General features: G+C 43.9%; 1 protein-coding gene across 1 annotated transcript; it reads right to left on the minus strand.

Annotated features, from left to right (window-relative positions):
* Positions 1-16367: 16367 nt before the first annotated feature.
* LOC142585140 (uncharacterized) lies at positions 16368-20722 on the minus strand. Its single transcript, XM_075695666.1, has 5 exons — positions 20586-20722; positions 18420-19955; positions 18239-18329; positions 16894-16960; positions 16368-16501 (listed from the first exon to the last, which is right to left on the minus strand). Exons 1-4 carry the CDS (start codon positions 20629-20631, stop codon positions 16939-16941), a joined length of 1695 nt encoding a protein of 564 aa, XP_075551781.1. The 5' UTR covers positions 20632-20722; the 3' UTR covers positions 16368-16501; positions 16894-16938.
* Between the last annotated feature and the right edge of the window lie 5971 nt (positions 20723-26693).

Here is a 26693-nt window from a genome sequence, read left to right on the forward strand (position 1 = left end):
ACACACGCACACACACGTGTGTGTGTGTGTGCGTGCGTGTGCGCGTGCGTGTGCGCGTGCGCGCGCGCACGCACGCACGCACGCACACGCACATATATATACTCATTGAGAGTCACATTTCTGGCTTCCATACTTCTCGCACATACTTTTTTAACGCTTTCATACACTGACGCTTCCGCAATAATGAATGCTTTGCCGATATAATAAGGAATATATACTTCAGCTGTGCCCCGTGAGTTCGAGTGCGTTGACTCCGTCTTTACAACATGCATCCACTTCTGCACCTTCTGTCTTTTTTTACTGCAAAAGATAAACATAATAGTCACAGAGTTAGCTAACTTGAAAATGGCGTAATTTCATGATGGTGGAGCACACCAAGCCTTGCTTTATGCACCTCGCACGGTTTCCTTTCGTTTCAGGCAACTAATCATACTAGGGTCTAAGGAAGCCTGGTCAAGGTACTCTTCTGTCGACCCTGCATATATAAGCATAGTTCGGGGAAGTTTTGCTCGAGGGCATGGACCAAAGGAAGACATCTGCATGATGTGGAAGCATATTGTCCTGAAACAGTTAGCACTATTTCCTGATGTCTACATGTAATTACATACATCATTTCACACAGTGTTTTATGGGTTTATAGCAGCAGCATCAAAACTTAAATATCCGATATCGGCACTTCTTGAGGCTTAATGATTGAAAGAATGGGTTTATCACACGAAAGTTGAGTGCGAGTTTTCGAATTCTAGAGAAGTTATGTGTCAGGGATGTCAAATCAGCAAAAGCTGGATAATGCTGCGCTGAAAAATCTCTATGACGTTGTGATACTGCGGCTTAACATAAGCGAAAACGAAAACGTAAGTCCAGAAAGGCACAGTTCTCACGTGAACATGCTGTTCGAAGCTAGTGGCACTTCGTTTTCTTCATCATATAGGTCATATAGTGACATTGCTGAGAGTCACAAGCACAACAAGATAATAAAACACGCTTGATGGTAGCTGCATGGGCAGCCGATATCATGTCGCCAAGCCAATGGTTTGAAACGTGTACGTTCAGAAAAAGTGTGTTCTGCCATGGCCCGTAATACTCGTGTATTTCTGGTGCTTGCGATCTCAAACTGCGAGCCTAATTTGTTCAGATTTTCTATGTGATATGAAGCGTATTTATGACAATTATTACACATGTAGGCTGGCACACCCTGGCGTCATTCTAAATAATTTTACCGAGACATTGAACATCAGTGAGAAGTTTTGTACCCTTTGATAGAACATACAGAATTTCTTACAGCGCGCACCACATCAACTGCGCTCAACAGCGCTTAATTGGCCGAGCTGTGTTCGTACAAAATTTAGCAAAAACCTCAAATAGCTTAAATACGTGAGAAACTGCCTAGAGACGTTGAACTATGTATGGACTGAGGACATGTGGTCCCGAGGTGCAGCCCGCCAACTTAAACCGGCACCTGCCACGAGCTTCTGGCGCAGATCAACCAGCCATTCTCACTTCCGGCAATACTAGGGTCCAAGCTAGGTACTGCCCGTGAAAGGAGAAGGCTTGTATAACGGAGGTATTTATCTATCTATTTATTTATTTATTTACTTATTTATTCCTCAGATCATTCCTCAGAATATTCCGGACAGGCCGCCATTGGAACATGAACCTGGCAACGTTTAACGCTAGAACGTTATCTAGTGAGGCGAGTCTAGCAGTGCTATTGGAGGAAGTAGAAGGCAGTAAATGGGATATAATAGGGCTCAGTAAAGTTAGGAGGCCAAAAGAAGCATACACAGTGCTAAAAAGCGGGCACGTCCTGTGCTACCGGGGCTTAGCGGAGAAGCGACAACTAGGAGTCGTATTCCTGATTAATAAGAATATAGCTGGTAACATACAGGAATTCTATAGCATTAACGAGAGGGTGGCAGGTCCTGTTGTGAAACTTAATAAGAGGTACAAAATGAAGGTTGTACAGGTCTACCCCCCTACATCCAGTCATGATGACCAGGAAGTCGAAAGCTTCTATGAAGACGTGGAATCGGCGATGGGTAAAGTCAAAACAAAATACACTATACTGATGGGCGACCTCAATGCCAGGGTAGGCAAGAAGCAGGCTGGAGACAAGGCAGTTGGGGAATATGGCATAGGCACTAGGAATAGCAGGGGTGAGTTATTAGTAGAGTTTGCGGAACAGAATAATATGCGGATAATGAATACCGTCTTCCGCAAGCGGGATAGCCGAAAGTGGACGTGGAGGAGTCCGAATGGCGAGACTAGAAATGAAATAGGCTTCATACTCTGGCATCATACCATGGCATCATACCTTCAACCAAGGCATCATACAAGATGTGGACCTGCTCAGCAAGGTGCGCTGCAGTGACCATAGGATGGTAAGAACTCGAATTAGCCTAGACTGGAGGAGGGAACGGAAGAAACTGGTACATAAGAAGCCGATCAATGAGTTGGCGGTAAGAGGGAAAATAGAGGAATTCCAGATCAAGCTACAGAACAGGTATTCGGCTTTAACTCAGGAAGAGGACCTTAGTGTTGAAGCAATGAACGACAATCTTGTGGGCATCATTAAGGAGTGTGCAACAGAAGTACAGAAGTCGGTGGTAACTCAGTTAGACAGGATGCCAGTAAGCTATCGCAGGAGACGAAAGATCTGATCAAGAAATGCCAATGTAGGAAAGCCTCTAACCCTACAGCTAGAATAGAACTGGCAGAACTTTCGAAGTTAATCAACAAGCGTAAGACAGCTGACATAAGGAAGTATAATATGGATATAATTGACCGTGCTCTCAGGAACGGAGGCAGCCTAAAAGCAGTGAAATAAAAAAACTAGGAATTGGCAAGAATCAGATGTATGCGTTAAGAGACAAAGCCGGCAACGTCATTACAAATATGGATGAGATAGTTCAACTGGCTGAGGAGTTCTATAGAGATTTATACAGTACCAGTGGCACCCACGACGATAATGGAAGAGAGAATAGTCTAGGGGAATTCGAAATCCCACAGGTAACGCCGGAAGAAGTAAAGAAAGCCTTGGGAGCTATGCAAAGGGGGAAGGCAGCTGGGGAGGATCAGGTGACAGCAGATTTGTTGAAGGATGGTGGGCAGATTGTTCTAGAGAAACTGGCCACCCTGTATAGCACAATGCGTCATGACTTCGAGCCTTCCGGAAACTTGGAAAAACGCTAATATAATTCTAATCCATAAGAAAGGGGACGCCAAAGACTTGAAAAATTATAGACCGATTAGCATACTGTCCGTTGCCTACAAGGTATTTACTAAGGTAATTGCAAATAGAATCAGGAACACCTTAGACTTCCGTCAACCAAAGGACCGGGCAGGATTCCGTAAATGCTATTCAACAATAGACCATATTCACACTATCAATCCGGGGACAGAAAAATGTGCGGAATATAAGCAACCTTTATATATAGCTTTCATTGATTACGAGAAAGTGTTTGATTTAGTCGAAACCTAAGATGTCATGGAGGAATTGCGGAATCAGGGTGTAGACGAGCGGTATGTAAAAATACTGAAAGATACCTATAGCGGCTCTACAGCCACCGCAGTCATCCACAAAGAAAGCAACAAAAACCTAATAAAGAAAGGCGTCAGGATGGGAGATACGATCTCTCCAATGCTATTCACAGCGTGTTTACAGGAGGTATTCCGAGACCTGGATTGGGAAGAATTGGGGATAAGAGTTAATGGGGAATACCTTAGTAACTTGCGATTCGCTGATGATATTGCCTTGCTTAGTAACTCAGGAGACCAATTGCAATGCATGCTCACTGACCTGGAGAGGCAAAGCCGAAGCGTGGGTCTAAAAATTAACTTGCAGAAAACTAAAGTAATATTTAACAGTCTGGGAAGAGAACAGCAGTTTACGATAGGTAGTGAGGCACCGGAAGTGGTAAGGGAATATATCTACTTAGGACAGGTAGTGACTGCGAATCCGGATCATGAGACTGAAATAATCAGAAAAATTAGAATGGGCTGGGGCGCGTTTGGCAGGCATTCTCAGATCATGAACAGCAGTTTGCCACTATCCCTTAAGAGAAAAGTTTATAACAGCTGTGTGTTGCCAGTACTCACGTATTGGCAGTAACCTGGAGGCTTACGAAAAGGGTTCCACTTAAATTGAGGACGACGCAACGAGCTATGGAAAGAAGAATGATAGGTGTAACGTTAAGGGATAAGAAAAGAGCTGATTGGGCGAGAGAACAAACGCGAGTTAATGATGTCTTAGTTGAAATCAAGAAAAAGAAATGGGCATGGGCAGGATACGTAATGAAGAGGGAAGATAACCGATGGTCATTAAGAGTTACGGAATGGATTGCAAGGGAAGGGAAGCGTAGCAAAGGGTGGCAGAAAGTTAGGTGGGCGGATGAGATTAAGAAGTTTGTAGGGACAACATGGCCACAATTAGTACATGACCGGGGTAGTTGGAGAAGTATGGGAGAGGCCTTTCCCCTGCAGTGGGCGTGACCAGGCTGACGATGATGATGATATTCCTCAAGTGCCCCTGGAGAGGTGTTTTACATGAGGGATGGGCTCCTTCAAAGAAAAATGCGTTATATGGCAGTCCTGAACGCAGTCGCACTGGAGTGGTCCGCCGCTTCTTGAGGTAGATCATTCCAGTCTCTAGCTGTACGTGGAAAAAAACGAATGAAGATGGGATGATGTACGCGCATGCGGGGGGTACACTGACTTTTTATGATTGGTCCGGGATGAATGGCGGTGAGCTGGCGATATGACGCTGTTACCAATCGGGGCATGATGAAACTTGTGATATAGAATGAGCCTGGACACTTAACGTCTCGCTTCTTGTCTAGGAAGATTCGCGTTAGACTTTAGCGCGTTGACACTTGTATATGAAGAATAGTCATGGAAGATAAATCGGGCTGTGTGGTTTGGGACAGATTCAAGCATGTTAGAAAGATTAGCATGATGAGGGTCTCAAATCGATTATATGCGTATTCAAGTTTGGGCCTTACCACAGATTTGTAGGCAAGAGTTTTTCTGGAGGAGGGGCAAATTTCAGATGTCGCCGGAGGAAGCCTAAGGTGCGGTTAGCCTGTTAGATATTTTAGCGATGTGAGAGGACCATTAAAGATCTTGCGTTAAGATAAGCCCCAAATATCTATAACAGGTCACAGATGATATTGAATTATCTAAGTGTTATGAGGGTGCTACATAAGAATGCCGACGATTGAAAGAGATTAATGAGGTTTTATTTACATTTAATGACATTAACCATGTCTTGCACCATTCTGCAACTGTTTGTAAGTCACGCTGCAGGACAGGGATACCTGAGCTATTGTTAATGGGTCGCTAAATAACACAGTCATCCGCAAATAGGCGTATGTTAGAAGATATGTCATTAGCAAGGTCATTAATGTAGAATAAAAAGAGGAGGGGGCCAAGAACAGAACCTTGAGGAATCCCAGAAAGCACAGGAGACAGAGTGGATGAAAAGTCATTTGCAAAAACGAGCTGTTGCCGGCCGGTCAGAAAGCTGCGCAACCAATTATTAATTAGGGGATTGAGATTCAGGACGGAAAGTTTCAAGAAAAGACGGTTGTGGGGTACCTTATCAAAAGCTTTCTCGAAGTCTAAAAACAATGAGTCTACGGGTACATTAAGGTCTAATTGAGAACTGATGTCATTTATAAAGAGTACAAGTTGAGTATCGCAAGATAACTTCTTAAGAAATCAGTGCTGACTATGATGAAAAAGGTTGTTAGAAATTAGAAATCTCATGATGTGAGGAAAGATAACATGCTCCATCAGTTTGTAACAAACGCTGGTAATGGAAATTGGTCGGTAGTCAAGACATGACGTTGAAGAAGCTTTTTTGGGGACTGGAATGATCTTACCTGTCTTCCAGTCCTGCGGCACCACTCCAGAGGAGAGTGACTGTTGAAAAATGTGTGATAAGATGAAACTAGTGACATCTTTTGTATTTTTAAGCACTTTCGCGTTAATTTCGTCAATGCCAGCTGATGAAGTTAGCTTCAAAGATTCTATTAGTCTGCAAATGCCATCAGGTTCAAACGTGATGGCTGGCATGAGAGGATATTGAGGGTTAGGGAAATAAGGAACATTGCCTTCAGATTCTTCTGTAAAAACTGAACAGAATGTTGAATTGAGTGTTGTTGCAAGTTCAGTATCATAGATAGGGACGCCATTTGGTCAAGTATCTTTATCGATTTCTTTGGGCATGGATTGGCAACCTTCCAGAATTGACGATGGTTATTACGTAGCATATCAGGAAGTGAGGTTGAAAAGAATGATCGCTTAGTTTTGTTAGCTTGTGACGGAAACATTTTGTCAATGCAGCGGTACTTTTCCCATGCGCGTGACATGTTAGATTGCTTGGCGATACGATAAAGCCTTTTTATTGTTCAGACGTTTTAATGTGTTATTAAACCAAGGGGATGATGGTCGTTCAGTTACAGTGATGGTAGGAATATGGGCTTTCGTTAGTTCTTGCATTTTGGATTTAAACATTAACCAGTTATCTTCAACAGAACGACAAGTGAACGTTTCAAGAAAGAAGTAACTGAACTGAGTTAACTTTTCATTGAACGCGACATAATCCCCTCTGTTGTAGAGCGTTATGACCTTTCTCATTTTGCGGGGATATGCTATATGAAAAGGATAAGTAGCGTGAATTACAGCATGATCACTAAGCCCGGGCAAAAATGTTATCTCAGAAAAGTTGTCAGGATGCCTGGCAAACAAGAGGTCGAGCAAGCTGGACGATTGATTTATATGCCTTGTTGGATTGAAGATGAGCTGAGATAAGCCAAACGTAAGACACGTGTCAAGAAATTCACTTTCTGCATTGCGCTTCGATAATGTTTGTGCTGTGTCAGACCATACTATTGTTGGAAAGTTGAAATCGCCGAACAGAATGATTGGTGCGTTAGGAAAAGAATGTGCCAGAGTGCAAAGTGCCTCATGGAAGCATGCAACAAAGCTTGAATCGGCATCAGGAGGACGGTAGCAAGATCCGAATGTTAAGGGTGGATGAGAATTTTTAGCGCACACAAACAATATTTCCAATGGAGAGGAGATATCGATTTTGAAGCAATGAAGGTTGCGGTTAGTGGATATTAACACTCCTCCTCCTCGCCTCACATCACGATCGCAACGGAATATATCGAAGTCGGTTAAGGCAATCTGAATTTGGGTGTTGTCAATGGTTGTGTTTAACCAAGTTTCCGTTAGAATAAGAACATTGCTATCTGTGGTGGAAATAAGGTTAGAAACCGAGTCGAGCTTTGGCAGAAAGCTTCTAATGTTGGTATATAAAATCGAAAGAAGGCATTTCCTATGTTGTTCACCAGGATCATTCTTTAGCTATGATGATCGTTGGATTACTTTGTCCATAGAATGATCATATACTTAGGTGGAGCTGTCCATTATTAACCTGTTGTGACGAAGCTTATAATGTCTGCCTTGAGGTTTTGCAAATGCAACAAGTTTTTTGCATGCGAGCCGCGTGTTTGGTGAATAGTCTGGTGATACACTGAAATCAGTATCTTTCTGTTTACCCGAGTTTACCAGAATGCGCTCTATAACTTTGAAGTGCCGGACTTGGCAATTATAGGTCTTGTTTTGTTTACATCAAAAGAGCCAATCCTGTGAGCGCGTTCAATGTCAACTGGCTGTAAATCAACGTTGAGCTTCGCTTTGCAGAGTTCAATCACCAAACCCTCGGCTTTGTTCCAAGTTTCATCCGGGTTGTCGGTTATGTCATAAAATAGAAGGTTTGATCTGCGGGCATTATCTTCGTAGGCACCATTTTTGACGAAAATTAGGAAAGCTTATCTGCGTTTTCGTTTGCGACAGCTTCAACGTCACCTAACTTTTCTTTCAGTGCGGGAACGGATGAACAATCCTGCTCAATATTTAGGAGGCGGTTCCGAATTTCTTGAAACGCTTTGTCATTTTGCGACAACTTTGCGTGGATATGTTTTATTTCATTAAGTAACGATAACTGTCCTGACTTCAGTTCTTCAAGCGCGGTCATTATTTCGCCAAGTGCTTCATTGCCAATAGTTCGATTGGATGCGGAACGAAGAGTAGGCCCTGGGTTTAGTTCGACATCGCCCGACACAACTAACAGCGATAGAACAACCTCGGCACAGTCATATGCAATGAATAAGCAAAAGCGTGGGCTCGGCAACGTTAAGAGCGCAGGGTAGCGAGTACGGGGGGCGTATAAAGAAAAGCAATTCGTTACCTGCACGGCAAAAAGACGATGAGTTAGAGCGAAGCCCATCACAGTTGTGTTGCCGAGCCCACTGAAGAGCAGTTCGAGCGTGCCGCGCCATTTATCATCTTCGCTTCATGCTGTTGGCGATCTGTCGGCTTGTGATCCAAGAGGCCCGTCCGGTGCGCAGACTGGGTGCTCTGAAGAACACACTACAGGGCTGCTGTGCAAGGGCGCGGGCAATCGTTCTGCTGGTGACGGATCAGACGGGAGAGGGGGTAAGTCCAAGGGAAATGAATGGTGAATTCTTGGTATTTCGGGTCCGGTTAAGGCGTAGGTAGATGAAAAACAGGCCAGGGCAAGGTTGACTACCTGCACGGCAAAAATGCGATGAGTTAGAGCGAAGCCCATCCCAGTTGCGTTGCCGAGCCCACTGAATTTCTTTTTCCCGATTTTATTTCTTTATCATCCACCGTTCACAACCGGATGCTTTAGGGGATAGTGTAGGTGGAGCATCGCTTAGAATGTTGCCGAAGCACTTTACGAAATAGCACTTTGACAGAAGTGCTACATTAGGCCATCCCAGGTTTTAGTCTCATGACTTCTGATTAGAACGCACATTTGCTCGAAATATTAGGACCATTTTTTTATGCAGTGACTTGAGTTTATTGTCGCTGTCTTGTCTAATTACCCTCTCTCTTTTGCACGTTCAGGTTATTGTTCGGGTGCTCAATTTCCTTTATATGCATTAGTGCTATGATTATTTTAATGTAACTTCCAGCTTAAGCTGCTTCCAGCCTCTGCAGTCATGTCTGCCCACCTAATATCATGAACAGAGTTGTTACAAGACGGATAACGCTTTCATAGGGAGTGTATGCAGTTTCCGGAAAAGGCGAAGAATCAAACACATTGCACTTTGCTTAACATGACAATAATTGAAATTATAGCGTACAGTAGAAGTACCCTGTAAATACACAACGTGAGTGTTTTGTCAATTAGAATTTTCAAAAATATCGCAGCAGTTATAAGTATACGTGCATTCAGGAATGCTTTTATAGGTTACCCACGCATCACTTCTGTTCACTTAGGCATAACAAGATAAATATGAATATATACAATGTGTTATACAAATATACAAATGTAGTACCTATCTGTGATGGTGTAATCTCAGCTTATATGGAACATTGTTCATCCAAACCGACAGTCTGATTATAATGGTACCTGCTTTGGGAAGCAAACCAGCAGCCGCTACAGTCAAGGGTTTCCGCTGATAGAAACATTTTTCTAATTGGGGAATCACCTTTCCCGATGTAATGTGCAGTATCACGATTGGCTGGCACGTCTTCTCGCGAGGTTTTCTATCGTATGAGCTGTTTCGTGAATCCCCGTACAGTATCGCGTTTTACAAAAGCGTTTGTAAACAAGAACGCTCCTGCAGAACGCACGCTCGCCGACAGATAGTTCTCACATTATTAGCATGAGGTGGCTTGTTAATGAAATGGAATCCTTTAACAAGGGGAAATTTGGTGAGCCCTGCTACGCGCAATGTAACGATTTCATCACGTTGAGAGCGAATGCTTAAGGTGCTATTGGCAACATGACAACAGTAGTACTCGTCCCTTTCCCGCTGCGCATAGCTTGAAGGCAACATTGAAAGGAATGCCGGTGACCATGTCATTGCAGGTTCATCCGCGAAAATTTAGGCGGTAGCTTTGTGGTGCGCCTGATAACCTCCACTCCTACTCAATATATATATATATATATATATATATATATATATATATATATATATATATATATATATATATATATATATATATATATATATATATATATATATATATATATTCTCGCATGTTTGCTTTTTGATTGCTACAGCCAAGCGGGTTTCTTCATATATAGTTGCCTTTCAACCCGCTAAGGACAACTACAACCAGCATTTTTGTGGTAGTGGTGGCCTAGGGAAACTCTCCGCGAAAATTATTGTATCTTGTACTTCCTGTGATGTAAACTTTCAACGCTTGTTTAAATAACATTTAATCTGCACGCACAATTTTCTCGCATAGAACCTGCCCTTCGATGTCACGTTGCGCAGAAACATCGAAGTCAGCTGAGCAGTTCGCGACGCAATATTCCAGCAACAAGTAGACGAGTGACACATCACACAGAAGGCAATGTATTGACCGGAGGAAGCAGTTCGTTCCTGCCGCATTATTTCTGTTTGAAAATTGTCGCATTCGTATTGTTGGCAGAGATAACCAGTTGGGTTTAAAGTGTAAACTGGGCGCACACTCTTTTTGCTCGTGGTATTCTTTCTTAAGATGTCGACGTTGAGATACGTCCTTTTTTCGTCTGCTTGTGTTTGTGTGTCTTTAAGATTTCATATTGTGCTCCTTGAAGTGGACTGTCTGACAAAATGTGGTTTGGTAGGGCACAATCATGGCAAAAAGGGCAAGCGCTGACTAAAGTAAAAAAAAATTATTTAAATCTTGACGTTTCAGCCCCCACTCCGGAGCCTTGCTCACAGGTTTGGTCTGCGTTTGTATCTATTTTCTTCCGCCGTCGTGCTTATTTATTGCCTGCAAGAAAAAAAAAATCCACAAGTTTTCAGCGTCTGTCGTTTGGGCATTCACGCTTTGTGTTCGCAAGACAAGCGATTGGCCCTCCTAGGTGCATGAGTGACGCTCACTCCAATGTAATAACCGGACGCAGGGGACTGCAGTTATTAGGTTTGTTTACCACTGAAGCTTCAAATTACCGTAAAATTAGAACAACGTAATACAAACCAGCAGACCTCTGCTCATCTTTATTCTTCTGCTTTCTTGACTCGCTTGTGGGAGCACCACCTGACATCAGAGCTGAAGTGGACGCTGCACAATATAATGGTGGTGGTGGTGTGGATGGTGGTGATGATTTTAACGATGTTTCGATTTCTTTTCGTTTTAAAAGTTTTCCATTTCAAAGTTTCTTTAGTAATATATTCGCTGAATTCAGGAGTGGAGTTGTTAGAAACAAACTGCACTCAAGATATTGTACTCTTTATATGCTGTCTACGTCTATCACTCGTACAAGAATACTCAAGTACTGGCAACAGATGAGTCTTATACTAATGTACGTGCATTGGTAGCGCGTTAAGGAACCAAACGAATAACCAAATAATTCGCGGGCACTCACTACAGCGCGCTTCATAATCAGATCGTGGTTTTGGCATGTAAGACCCGAGAATATTTTTTTTTACTTTTATAAACCTCAACCAAAGCTGGTTTCATTTCTTGTGTACAGCTATAAGTAATTTGCCTGAGAAATCCATAAACAATTCATGATTTCCCATTGAATCTTCGTAGTGAGTACTTTGTACAATGCGGAAGCCAACCTAATGACCCCAAGTACTGCTTATAATTCTACGATTCTTTAATGTTTGTTGTAAACTCGGCACTTCCTTGTAAACTTGTAAACTTGGCAGAATTAACAGCCTTTGCAGCTCATACAGCTTTCTTTTTACTGTGCTGATTCACATTAATTATACCATTTCCTTTACATAATAAAGAACATCGACACGGCTGTGTTCGACGGGCTACGTAGAATTACTCAGCGACATGATAGTGCGCGCTTTATTGTATTTATATTTATTTTAACATAAGCGAATATACGCCTTCCAGAGCGCCCTTGTCAGTGGTCACAAAGTGCACAACTGCCTACTCAAAGCTATCATATACCTTCTGAGTTACAGGTGTGGACTTCACGAAGAAAAGAGCGCTTCGCTAAACAAATTAAAGTGCGGTTCACCCACTGAATCACCAGAAAGAACACGTGTATTTGTTTCACAAAAGCGAAGCGGGAAGCTAGGCGCCGTTCAAAACATCGTAAGCTCTCATAAACGTGTCGATTTGTTGTTAATTTGCTGCGAAATTGACGGTTTCGTATCGACGGTAAGGCTATTCAGCCTACGCTAACAGATTTTACGAGCCGTTTGGTCATCTTGGCAAAGGCTGCTGCGGACCACACACACTTCGCGTGCGTGTGTACGTGCGGGGGGGGGGGGCGTTTGCGTAGGGGAAAATATAGCACTGAAGGTGCTTGTATCCTCGCGCCACTTCTTATGCAGGTGAATTTTGACAGCAGATTGTGATACGATAATACGTTTATTACTTCTCATTTAACCAATATACATCCTACCAGAATGTGCACTGGGTGCAGGTTACCTGTTGTACCTTTACGTATACCTCTACCACCCGACATGGTGCCCCTGTCACTGACAGGGATGTTTATGCATCATTCTTGATCTTGGTTTGTCTAGAGAAGGTACATCTTGAAAATCTCGGTATTTTGATTGCACCATTCCAACGCCCTATTTATATCATGGGGATTAACTTCTAACATATCCCACCTCTCTCTCTCTCCGGTGATGCTTATTCTGCGAATTGCGAGGCAGAAATTATCGGCAGTAGTGTGGGCACTTACATCAACAATCATAGCAGGCAAAGTGCATGGAGTCATGTGATGTTTACACATAGCTGAAAAATATAGCTGAAATATGTACCTGTGAAGCTCTCAGGGTGCGGCAATAAAATAGTGAATGAAAAACAAAATTACTACCTGAAGAGAGCGCCCAAGAAGGCAGCGTTCAACCAGAATTTTACAGACCACAACACGTGAGGAAGTCGCTTGTGGATGGACGCATGACTTGACTTCTTCATGTTGGATTCGCGTTCTTTTGTTATCGTGGCCACTTATGATAATCGCACGAGAGTGAAGACATAAAGGCGATAACAAAAGGTTCTGGCAAGTCCAGTCTCCCAAGAAATCACCTTTCAATATTTTCATTTAGCTATGACGACAAACTATGGAAGCAGGATGTACACCCAAACCCAAGAAGCAAAGCTACGGAGCGTCCACTGAGGAGATTATGCTGCACGAGTGACGTTCGAGCCAAAACCAATGTGCATATATCAGCGCACGTATGTGGCCTTGTCATTTTTGTACCAAAGAAACACGAACAATAGCGCTACCAGTACACGCTGAGCCTGTCACACATAGAAACATTAGTGATTATCGAATCCAGAAACTCCCACAGCCACACACCATCCATTCACCTACTAAGAGCAATGTGACGAGGCATTGTGGAACCCTCGTTTATAAATGTTGTTTTCATTTGACGTTCTTTCCGCCCTTCGTCATTGGTTCGCTCCAAACCGCGCCCACGCTGTCATCCAGATCAATCGGTCACTTGGCTGGAAGGTGAGAAGAAGCCAATAGAATCGCACGAACGCAACGCTTCTCAAACACGGCGCCTGACAGCGAAAGATGAGTTTCAGACAAACACGTAGCAAGGAAACGTGTTGCTGCTTTTAAATTACATCGGTATGTTGAATATTCGCCCTATTTATACCTGTGTTGAGGCGGCGCCGCCTCGTCGTGCGACACTCATTGCCGCAACATACCAAAATAGTCAAACAGTTACTTGCATTTCACCCAGCACATGGGAACATTATTACTTGATAAAGAAACAAGACGATGAGGACCGTGGCGGAGAATAGTCTAAATACGAAGAGGACGAGACACTACCACCATGCGCGGTTGAAAGAACGCTGCACAATGTATCAAGAGAATCACATGACATAAAACGGTAAGGGTGACCAGTAAATCTAGTCCGCACATTTTCTCTACACTATCGCTGCCACAGCTCGGTGCTTTGACCTTGTTGTTGTTGTTGTTGTTGTCCTGAGTGGCTGTGGCACCTACCCACAGTGGGGGATTGGCCATGAATCGGGTGTTTAAATTAGGTGTATAAAAAAACAAGGGAGTTAACAGTTTGAACGTTAGAGCTTAAAAAGTAAACGTTTTGTGTGGATAAAAAAAATAATCAGAAGAAAACCGTGTATAAGAGATCCAATAATAGATAAGAAATCAAATGTAGGGAGAACGATCAGTCTAACGCGGTAATCGGGTGATTTAAAATAGGTAATTTTGGATTGCCAAGCAAACATTTCTGTGACTGAACTCAGTAATGGAGACTCCAAAAAATAGGATCATAGGCACTGATAAATTCAGGCCAACATTGCGAAGCGGGATTTCAAGTAGTCGTTTTCTTATAATAGAAAAACGCCTGCGGGACAACAAGAAATGGTCTATTGTTTCCGCTTCGCCACAGAATGAGCATAACGGTAAGGGGACCAGACCAGGCCTGTGTAGATAGAAGTTCATCGCAGGTATACGGCTGCACAGCCTCGTGATGGACACTTCAATTTTTCCTGTTCGGCAAAAATCTCTGTGCCAAGGATATAGAAGATGTCTGAAATCCACAGAGTTGCCAATTGCGGAGCCTGATACTGCCTGCATAATGACGCTCCTTCGAAATCTAGCAGCAGTAACATGAGCAGTCAAAGGGAAAAAAGGGAGAATCGGACCACTTATCGATGCCTTGGCTAGAGAGTCTGAAATTTAATTTATAATTAGTCCTTTACGGTCAGGCCCCAAATCAAACACACGCTTCTCAAGTAGCCAGGCACCAAGGACCGATAAAAGGCTACAAGCCTACTGCGAACTTTGTTGTCTTCTTCCGCAGCTAGATACGATGCCGCTCATCATGCCAGCGTTCCTATACTGCCCATCGCGCTCGTACCACTGCTCGCGCCTTCGTCGTCATCTTTTTCAACAGCTGATGCGATGGCGCTCATTATGCCATACGTTGACACGTTGCCATACTGCTCCTTCCTCTGCGAAGGTGCTGACGGCACTGGCCAATTGCCAGCTGGTGCGGTTATTTCGCTCTCAATTTCTTTGCCTGAATATATCGCGAAATGAAAATACGTATTTAGATGCGCTGAAATTTTGCATTAGGGAGTAGGGTAATCATCGGACATTTTTTATGCCATTGTCCCTGGAACCACAACGTACCATCCCCGAGCAGAAGTGTTACTTTTCAGAAAGCTGCATATCTTCCTCAAATATTTCGAACACTAGCAAATTCGAAGTTGAGACTTCCTCGAAGTCCCGATAAACCAACAGCCATATTGACGCATCTAAATTATTTTTCTTTTTTCATACTGATCCGTTCTTACCGTCTAGCCACTGTTTGACATTTAGCTTTCAATCGTAGCAAATAGTGGTACATGTTCTGGGACGCGCTGGTGTACCAGCGATTATACAGGAAGGTACAATGGTTCGTGTGTAAACAGTTGATGCATTTGACCACTATATCGAATTTTGACTGTCGATGATTTCGGTCGCCAATGTCATTGTGCTTTTTGTGTTACTTGCTTTTCTAAGTATAAATGTAAGTTCAACTAAAAAAAATGAAAAGTTACATTCGTTACTCAAGGTTTTGGCGCTGGCTGGTTTTTCACCTTCACTACAACGTGACAATATCATTTCCATGAAACACCAGAAGTGTTATAAACATAGGCTTGCACTCGTGAAGCACTACGTCAGAATGTCTAGTAAGCATATCTGCCTGCTAATCAAGTTACGATAATTATACCATTCGCGATTGCAGGCTGTCAATGGGAAACATTGTTTACTAATGAAAATTTTGTGAATTCAGTGCACGATGTGGCATTCATAGTGTTTGACATGAGAGAGCTGTCGCACAATGGTCATCCACATCAGAAGGAAACACAACGAGACACGGCAGGCCGGTTCTTTCTCTTGCGAACTCTTGCAGCATAAGGACTGTTCCCATATTCACAAATACCTCTGACGCTAGTATTTTTTATAAAACAAAGTCCAACCAATCCTTATGCTGGACGTATAATTAGAGAACGCGACCAGACTTGGGTATACAGCACCTACTAAGTTAAAGCTTTGTGCATTCATTCCCTGATCTACATGGGCATACCATAGTCATGTCTCGTGACCGCACTACACCCAGGTGGATTGAACCAACAATACTATTTTTTTTTGTACTCGCACTGCGTTTGGTAGTCAATGTACGAGAGGAGTACGAAGAAGTTAATAACCCCCACCTCTCTCTTATATTCTCCCCTTAACGATAAAAAAAAGTCATTGTACGAGGGATAGAGCGTTCTAAATCTACGAGGTTTGGGAGAGAAGGGAGAAGAATGCTGCTATAGAAGCGCTGAATCCCAGCGCAGAATTTAGTGGTGGTGTTAGATGGAAAAAAAAATGAGAAAAGCGTATCTGGAAGTCCACAAATGACATCACAAGCAGTTTATTTCGGAAGTTAGCAGGATTTGATGCCTTGTTGAAGTTTCCCAGGCGTTCGTACACTTCCGGAGGGCTTAGTTAGTTTTTAGGGAAGTCTTCATTTCGAATCTGTAACGGAACACGCAAGTTGGAAATATTTAATAAATATGTGCTCGTATTCACAGCAACGTTTGTACGTAGCTATAAAAGCCCAACCAGCTCATTAACTATGGTGACATGTTAATGATAATCACTTCGTTTCAAGCAATGCGGTTTGTTTGATCCTTGCACCGTACGGACTAATTAAGTAATTATGTGAAGGATAAGAATAATAAAATTAGCTTTATAAATTTATTGCCATCTTTAGGATGAATAGAAATACACATTATGAGCTTTTGAAATTACACTTGAGAAATTTTTTAGCGCTTTAACAGGTCTTCATCAGCTCCTCTGCAGTTTTATTCACTTCTTGATAAAGTGAAATGGTAAAAACAAATTATCAATAAAAGCGGATAACATACATCATGAAGGAGTCGGAAGAACGTATCTTGCAAATGTGCAGCTTCTTAGGCCACTAAGCTTTGGACCCTGTAAAATATGAATGAATGAGTGATGAATGATTGAAGGTTTTATTCATTTCATATACAGTGTGTCTCAGCTAACGTTAGACAAAGTTTAAAAATATGCAGATGTCATGTAGCTGGACAGAACCAAGGTAATTGCTCAATACGGTGCGATATAGAAGTATTTTTTCGAGCGCGAAAGAAGCCCGCGAATCCGCGCAATATTTCCATGGGTTGGCCGCTCGAGGGACTTTGCGTGTATTCTAGTTAATTAGGTAACACGTTAATTAAGACTAATTATCTAATTAGGTGGAATGAAAAAAGAGTTTTGAGTATCTCCAAGCTACGGCAAACAACATTACCTTGGTTATGTCCAGCTACATGGCATTCGCATATTTTTAAACTCTGGCTAAAGTTCGCTTGGACACTTTGTATATGTACAACGTAATGGAGCATTTTATTTGCAATGACATTTGCAGACAAACCAAAGTTCCCATTTCGTTGTTGCTGCAACAAATGCGGGGCTCTGTAATGAGGGGCTGTGTTTCCCCAAAGACCAACCCATTGCAAGCGAAGTGATTCATTCATGCCTTTTTCGGGAGGTTACTGCTGACTTCCGCCAGGAGAAGAAAGTGTTTGTACGCTTACAATGATGATTAAGAAAATATTTATTGAATAGAAGAGGTTACTAACATGTCTGGCTCACGGCTTATCACGTACACCATGGACGGTGTCCCTGAATTTCATGTTAGAAGAGGATGTAATGCTGATGGCAGCCATAAACAGTGCGCGAATTCTACTCGAGGCAAAAGCACAGGGTAGTGCAAAGATGCACCATTCACGAAGACAATTTCCCTGAGGTCAACAAGCCGCGCTGAAATATACATCTGCCTCGTGCTTTTTGTATACGCTGTTTTTTGCCTGCATCTTTAAATGTCATGGCCGAACCTGTGACATCGGGACATTTTGTCGTATTGGGTTCACAGAGCTGCCTAGAACTTCCATTAGGTGTTTAGATGCATTGAGGAGAACTAAAGCAAAATCAGTGATATGTGCTCCATTTTACACGTGTTCATTTCGGAGGTTAACATCTAAGCTTTGGGAGCCCAAATGAGCTGTACATATATCAAACTACCTGCAACAACGTGTTGCTTTCCTTGTTTTCATGAAATGTTAGCGCTAAATGAGTTGTTTGGGACACTAGTGCTAGCAGAGGAAATGTGCTGCGCTTCTTCCTTTTATTCGGAACAACTCTCATCAGTACATATCATGCAAAACTAAAGACAGAACCCTGAATACATACGCGCCAGAGCCGACTCCAAGAGAGCCGGAGAGATAAGGCATGCTTGAGGTGAAAAGGCTTGTGGATGGTCCAGTAACTCCCAGCAGAGATCCTGCAAAAGCCGAAAGAACACTTGAAGTGGAAGTTGCTCCTAGGTTACCAAGCCGTCTAGAGAGATGACTGTATGAACCGAAGTACCCACCTTGTCCACCGTATCCGAATGAACCGGAACTACTCCATCCGTTACCGTATAGGCCAGGGTATCCAAAGGAACTGCCGTAAGATCCAAGGCCTCCAAATGAACCATATCCGGATGAGCTACCAAGCCCACTACCATACAGCCCAGAGAGGCCGAAGGAGCGCGGGTAGCCCCCGTACAGGCCGGAAAGACCAGAAAGACCAGAAAGTCCGGAGTAACCAGAGTATCCTCCAAGTCCTGATAGGCTCGAGAGACCTGTCAAGCCGGAGTAGCCTCCCAAAAGGCCGGACATACCTCCAAGGCCTGAGTAACCTCCGTAGAGGCCTGACAGACCAAGAGAGCTCCCGTATCCTCCATACGTTCCAGGATAGACTCCTGCAAGGCGTGCTCCTCTAAGTCCTCCGAAAAGACTTCCGGAGGAGCTTGGGTAGCCGAAGGAGCCGAGTGAGCCACCGTATGAGTACACAGATGGGCTAGAGAGTCCGAGAAGCCCCGTGGTGCCACCCAAGTAACCACCGTTGAGCATTCCGGAGTAACCTCCAGACAATCCAGAAAGCCCTCCAAGACGCGAGGAACCTCCGTACAATCCTGACAGCCCACTGAGGCCGGAATAACCCGTGAGGGAACCTGAGAGTCCCAATCCTCGACCGAGCAGTCCTACTGATCCTCCGAGACCACTAAGTCCACTCAAGAGTCCTGGGTATCCGCCGTAAGAAGTTGAAAGCCCTGTCAAACCAGAGTAGCCTCCTGAAAGGCCGGACAGACCGCCAAGGCCTGAGTAACCTCCGTAGAGGCCTGACAGACCGAGAGAGTTTCCGTACACTCCAGACACTCCAGGATAGCTTCCTACCACTCGTAGTCCCCTAAGTCCTCCGGAAAGACCTCCAAATGAGCCGAGTGAGCTGCCATACGAGTATACAGATGGGCTAGAGAGTCCGAGAAGCCCCGTAGAACCACCCATGTACCCGCCATTGAGCAGTCCGGAGTAGCCTCCAGCCAGCCCAGAAAGTCCTCCGAGACGCGAGTATCCTCCATACAGTCCACTAAGGCCAGGATATACCCCGAGCGAGCCTGATAAACCTAGACTACCAAGACTCGACTGATACCCCGGGTACCCAACATTCCAGCTGGAAAGTCCTCCCAAGCCACTGTAACTACCAAGTCCATACAGGCCCCCGAGTCTTTGGACGCCTCCGCTGAGGCCCGACAAACCAAGGGAGCTTCCATAGAGGCCAGAGAGACCATGATAGCCTCCACTATAGAGACCTGAAAGGCCTCCTAGACGCGAAAGGCCTCCAAGACCCGAAAGACCTCCAAGTGAATACAAGCCTCCTAGACCACTGTAGCCTCCGAGACCACTGTAGCCTCCGAGACCACTATAGCCTCCGAGACCACCGTAGCCTCCAAGACCGCCGAAGCCTCCAAGACCGCTGAAACCTCCGAGTGTACTGTAGCCGCCTAGGCCACCGTATCCTCCACCTAACCCGAGACTACCGAGCCCTGATCCATGCAGAAATGCAGCAGCTCTGGCTGCAAAGGCTGAAAATAAAAAGAAAGCAATTTAAGAAGCAGTTCCTGATTAGTATATAGGACAACGCGCACTAAAATCTTTCCTTGCTTACTTGCGCATAGTTTTCAAGTAATGACAAAATATTACCGCTTCGCCCTTAAGCTAGGCAGTGTGGGCTCATGAACTCTATGCATTTCTACGTATTACTTTTTCTGAAACTAATATCTAGAAAGATGGATAGTATCTTTCTCAGTTATGGACGCAGCAATGTCTTCATATGCACGCTTTATTGGAAGAATGGGTAGCAGCAATTGAGCGATGTATAACCAATATCTAGCGTGCCGTGCTCAGGGCCCACGTTTAGTCTTGTTCCCCTTTGAACAGACTACAATAAAGTAAAACGTCGAAAGAGAGGCTATCACTTTCATTCACTGTTTCATTGTTTACCATTTCGTTTACTGCTACACGTTAGAATGAGATACGCAACCAATTGCGTATGAGTGGCTTTGCTTCTCACACGTCAGAATAAGTGTGATAGAACGAACACTGCAGGCCGCATTCAGTAATGAAAACTTCAAATTCATTATAGATAATCATAAAGTAGAAGCTTTTAATAAATTTTCAACCACCTCAAATTCCCTTCGAGTTTGAATACTCACCAGAGCACAAGACGCTCAAGAAGACGACCGGAAATTTTCCCTCCATGGTGGACAAGCCCGTTTCTCCCCTTTATCAACGCTTAGTGGCCAAGCGTTGCGGTCTGAGCTGGCCGTTATCCTGGGTATATATACGTCTCTCAACTGCAATCCCAGCATCCTTCATCGGTTACGTGTCACGTGCTGTGGAACCCCTCCTTATTGTTCATGTATATCTCCAACGACGAAATGGCACAATGTCAAGGGCAACAAGAATAAGAAAAAAAGACTATTTCATCATCAATATATAAACAATGAGATTGTAAATGATTAGTAGGGCCGTGCATTTAGAGAAATTAAAATAGATCAAGCGATAAGTTATGGATGTGACAATGAGCAAAGCATTCGCCTGTGTAAGATAATCACTGGTAAGCAAACTTTCAGATTCTTGATGAAATAAGCAGAAACGCAGTGTTGATATTGCCGGATGCTACACAGATTTCTTCCATAAGTGTACAATTGTTCACACTCGATGTGTAGAGGATTATGACATTGGATAATATTTCACGTCAAAAATACCACCCCGTGTCTTTTTGCATAAAACACTGCTTAGCTGCAGTAAATAAGGAGAGGCGTTGACTATCTTTATTAGTAGCCGCCTTCGAATGAGAGCAACGAAGGTGTTCGGCCGGCTGTTGTTTAGACCGTGTAAGGAGGAATCGCGCGGGCTACATGGCAGGGAAGGTGGAGACAAATATTAAACAAATCATAAGAATGAAAAGCTCTGTCCAAATGTTGCTTTGCACAATTTTCTATTTTTATAGAGCGCAGTGCCTGGGCATTGTCCTTAGATAAGGCCATCCGCATATGGTTCCCGCCTTGCGGAAAAGCCAGGTGGGTAGCACGAGCGTTACACAGGTGGGTAGCAGGAGTGTTTCTACAGCATAAACACATTGCTTTACTATTGTATTCTTGCGTTTCGCAAAATCGCAAAGTTCAATAGAAAAGTGACTCACTAAGGTGTCGCGGAGAAAGCAAGCAAGTCACAAGCTTGAGCTATGGACTACGAAGCAACACCACTGTTGGTTCACGAAGCGACCTTCAATCTAGCAGTTAAATCAAACCCTCGTAAAAGAAACGGATCAATCGAAAGAAGCGTTCACGGAAATAAAGTTCACAACAAAAAGGAAGAGAACACAGTGACGAAGATCTAAAAAAAATCTTCTTCAGTCCTGAGTACTTTGGACTGCATTACGACAAAGTCAGCTGCTAGACGCTTCACATCTTAAGCACGTTTCCAATACATGGCGGAATATAATCTCATGGAGCTCGACGTTATTAAGTGTGCACTTGTTTAATACATTTTAACTATTTTAGTCATTTTAGCTTTGTTAACACGCGAGTCAAACTGAAATTAACAATTAGAGCGTCTATTTCGAGACACTTTTCTCGGACTCATTTATTCCGTGTAAATGAACAGTTTAGCACTTGCAGAAAATTTATTCTCTGGATATCTCGAATAAAAATCAACACATTACGTATTTGTATCACGTGGTAGGCTAAACACACTGGCGTTATCTCAACGGTTTAAGCAATTTGCACCAACAAGTAACACTAAGCACGTACGCAGAGTAAGCATGACAGAATTCTAGGGCAAACCTATCGGTGCTTGGAGGCTACTTCAAAACTAAGAAATAAATGCATGACGACTACAGTGGAAATCAACCCCGGTGGAGATACAGTCAAAGCGCATGGCTTACCATACGCCTTTGTACAAAGCCACTCGTCGTACGATCCGCATTAAGAGGTGCTCAACACGGCAGTTTGAACTATTGCTGCCTCAATCGCGAATAGTTAATACGTTAAAGAAACCAGTATATCAAAATGAATTCATCAGGTATGTTTGCTTATTTCCAACATTCACTCCAAATAGAAATCTCCCGTGAATGCCGCGTACGGGATAATTAAATATTTGCCAGTACCTACAGGGATGTTAAAACGAGAACAAAGGAGATTAACCGACGCGTCTGAACATACGAAGCCAATAAAGACAGCAAGGACGACATAGGCGAAATTACTTGTCTGGTAATTGAATTGATGAAGTGATAAATTAATGGAAATGAAAATGGATGAAAAAACAACTTGCCTCAGTTGGGGAATGATCCCACGCGTGCGACTCTTGCCAATTCAGCTACAGCGTCGCCATGCATTTTCCTATTCATTTCCGGGGGTACTTGTTTTACTACTAGAACTAACCCTGGTAGTGTTAGCCAGCCCCACCATTCATAAACCTTGGCTGCGGAAACTTCCGCCGCCAAATCTTTTTTTCGTAGCGGCAAGTTGTTTTATAATCCTCTTTCATGGTCATTAATTTATCATTTCTTTAACTCGATTAGTAAACAAGTAATTTACCCTGTGTTGGACAAGTAACTTCCCCTTGGTGTCTTTGTTTTTGGCCTGTTATGATAGGGATGTTTAAAGAATGTAATATTCTAGACAACAAATATAGCTTTTTCTCGAGGGCTTTTCTTAACTTGCTTTGTCTCGTTTCTGATGTGATTATTTCTAAAAAAACCATGGCGAGAAGATTTAGCCGCGGATTAAGCAAACTTATGTTCTGCGGCTCACATGCAGCATCGCTTTGGCGTGTAGCGAACACGGCGCGACTCGCATCCAGCAGGCACGGGTCTATGCACGCTGTATAGGCGTCATTTTATTTTTTATGCGAAGCATATTAACGTAGGTTTCGGACCTTCGCGCGACGCCCGGCGGTGGCCACCATTGACCCTGAAGTGGGGTCACGTGACATGACGTCACGTGATGACGTCACACAGGCTGCAGATGGGGCCTCATATCGCGCCGTCGGTCGCCTCCCGGCGGTGGCCACCATTGACCTTCAAGTAGGTCACGTGACATGACGTCACGTGATGACGTCACACCGGCTGCAGATGGGGCCTCATATCGCGCCGTCGGTCGCCTCCCGGCGGTGGCCACCATTGACCCTGAAGTGAGATCACATGATGACGTCACACCGGCTGCAGATGGGGCCTCATATCGCGCCGTCGGACGTCGCCCGGCGGAGGCCTCCACGCTTCGGTTCGCACCGTCGCGCGACGCGGCGGCGGCGCCACCATCGCTGCATCACGTGATATGTGACGTCACGCCAGCGATGAAGCGGCGCGCGCCCGCCGTCGCGTCAGTCTCTGTGCCCGCAACCGCGCCAGCGTCTTTGCGCCGGGCGTGTATGCGGTCAAGATGCCTCCAAACGCTAAGCATACGCTAAGGTTAAGCCCAGTGGATGCTTCGCATCCACTGGGCTTAACCTTGATAAGCCTCCAATTTTTTTTCACTTTGTGGCTTTACATGCCAGAACCAAAATTTAATTCTGTCGCTTGCCCTAGTGAGGGCTCAGGATTAATTTTGACCACCTGGGTTTCTTTGACGGGCACCCAATACACAGAACACCAGCGTTTCTTTCTTTTTCTTCATTCCGCCACCGTCGGTATGCGGACGCCGCGACGCAGATAAAATCAGGGACCGCGTTATCAGCAGGGTAAACCCATGGCCACTGAGCTACGGCTCCAGGTGCCGTAGCTGTTAACGTATATCGAGCGCGCTGTGACTCACAACCAAGCAAGCATGGACCTCCGAGATCTACGGCATGGCTCATTGCTGCGAATCGCAGGTGACGTCACAGGTTGCAGTAGCAGCTTGTGCGGCGCTTTGGATAAAAAAAGCACTGAAGTTTCAATTCCTCATGAAGGATGGCCTTGAATGTCGCACAGTGCGACTGCATTCCGATTTGAAGCATAGTCGTTTTGTTTTTGTTTTGTTCAGTGCACAGCTGTTGTACACAGTAGCCACGTTGCAACCACAAGCTTGCTTCGCATGGCTCCCCCCACCCTCCAAGAATAATGACAAAAAAAGCAGTTCACCGTTAAGCGTAAAAATGTCACACAGAATCGCTCTTTGCCGGCTCAATAAAGGTGAGCGCAACTGGGGCAGCGCCTTTTTCAAAGGAAATGATACTTTATTTTAGATTTATTTATTTATTTATTTTATTATTAATTAAAGCACCTTACAGGGCCCAGAAGAGCACTGAGTAAGGGGGACAAAAGCAGCATAAACAGTATAGGAACAATTACCAGATGACGACGGTAGATGCAAAAGAGGAAGTTAAAGGGAGAACTTGTACAAAACAAATATAAGAAAAAAATATACATAGGCGCAAGGAACATTGTATAATACCATGAGTAACATGAATGCGTCATATGTAGCCAAGCTTATCGTAAGAAAAAGCAGTGAACATAGAAGAACTGTTATTGATGTAAGATGCACAAGATGACAATGCGTACTGCAATAGCAAAGAGAATGGAAACGCATACCAGCTGAAGAGACCCAAGTGGCGACATCGCTCCTTAGAAAAATGTTTGCGCAATGGATCATGGAATGATTGGTGGTCACAGGTGGATGCAATAGAGTCGGGAAGATAATTCCAAAGAGCAATGGCACGTGGAAGTGCCGATGAATTGAAGGCTAGGGTCCTTCCATGCATGCGCTTTAGGCTAAATTGATTATGTAGTCGACGCGAAATGCGTGAAGGTGCTTCCTGAGGTAATGGACATGGTTTGGTGCTGTAATGATATTGATGAAATTGGCATAAAAGTGCAATGAAACGACGAAAATCTAATAGTTCGAGAGATAATATCAAGTTTGATCTGCGTTAGGCTCGAATATGGAGTGTAGTGCTGTGTAATGAAACGAGCTGCTCTATTTTGTACAGATTCCAGCATTGTGATTAGGTAGTTTTGATATGGGGTCCAGATAGCTGATGCAAATTCTAGTCGCGGTGGCACAGATGTTGGGTAAGCCAATTTGCTTACACCGTTGGGGGAGTTTCGCAAGTTCCGGCGCAGATGTCCAAGGGATCTGGAAGCCTTGGCAGAAATGTTCTGAATGTGCGTGGCCCATGAAAGATTATGCGTGAGTGAGCACAAATACTTGTATGATGATGCCTGAGATACTGTCGTGCTATCAATGGGGTACGAGAATTAGAATTAGTCCAGCTAAGTAGTCCAGCTAAGTGTCATTTGCCATTTAGTACACGAGTTTGAAATATGGTTTAGGTCACTTAGAAGAGCGAGGTGATCATCCATAGGATTAATTGAGCGGTAAATGATACTGTTCTCAGCAAAAAGTCCTAAGGAGGAAGATATATCAGCGAGTAAGTCGTTAATGTATATTAAGAACAATAAAGTGCCAAGAACCCTGCCTTGAGGTGCGCCAGATGGTACATACGTTGCAGAGTGAATAGGTGCAGATGTTAACTGTAGTGAATTGTTGGAGGAAAGAAAGAAAATTACGAAGCAATGACAGAGTTCGAGAATCAAGGCAAAGAGCAGATAATTTTGACAACCAACGGGAATGTGCAACCCGGTCGAAAGCCATAGCGAAATCTAAAAAGGTACAGTCAGTTTGTATGTTAGCGTTAGATGGCTTGGCTCCTTTATATTTCTACCAGCCAGTGTTGGTACTATGCCTATACAACACCTAGCCACACCTTCTCCACTCTTATAGTATTGTTGAAGTCAATGTGGAGTAGGTGATTGGACACATTACTATACGTACGTATTTAGTTGTTTTTCAGGCGGGGAGGAGGCACTTTGCTTTAGCCATTTGGATTGCGTGTAAGCTGTCCCTTGAACTGCATGAAAGATGTGCACTTCTCTCATTCCATCTGATGCAAAACGACGGCTTAACTTTCTAGCTGTTTTCAAAAATACACACTTATTGCTAAACTAAATGCTCTTGCCCTCGAGCAGCATGTTTCGGTCACTATTTCGCTGGTACGCAAAACACCTTACCCGGGGCTCAATGTATTTTCTTCCGCTTGGGACGTGCATGAAAACATACTTTCGGAGACAGTTAAGAATGGTTCAGTATGTGGTGTAGTGTGTCCGCGCGTATTTTATGTTTTTAGGTGAATGCGGCACATAACTATGAACGGCTCGACTTCGCTTTCTCCCCTTGCAAATCAGTTTTTGTTATGCAAATGGTTGAGTAGGACGGAACTTCACTATCAGAGAGTCCAAGCGTCGGTTATGTTCTGAAACAGCTGAGGCCATCTCCACT

The sequence above is a fragment of the Dermacentor variabilis genome, chromosome 6 (assembly GCF_050947875.1).
Source record: "Dermacentor variabilis isolate Ectoservices chromosome 6, ASM5094787v1, whole genome shotgun sequence".
NCBI classification, from domain to species: Eukaryota; Metazoa; Arthropoda; class Arachnida; order Ixodida; family Ixodidae; genus Dermacentor; species Dermacentor variabilis.

Coding starts and splice junctions, on each gene's coding strand:
- LOC142585140 (XM_075695666.1), bottom strand. CDS start 20,631: ATGGAGGGAAAATTTCCGGTCGTCTTCTTGAGCGTCTTGTGCTCTG. Junction 19,956..20,585: donor CTTGAGCGTCTTGTGCTCTG/GTGAGTATTCAA, acceptor TTTTATTTTCAG/CCTTTGCAGCCAGAGCTGCT. Junction 18,330..18,419: donor ATTCGGATACGGTGGACAAG/GTGGGTACTTCG, acceptor CGGCTTTTGCAG/GATCTCTGCTGGGAGTTACT.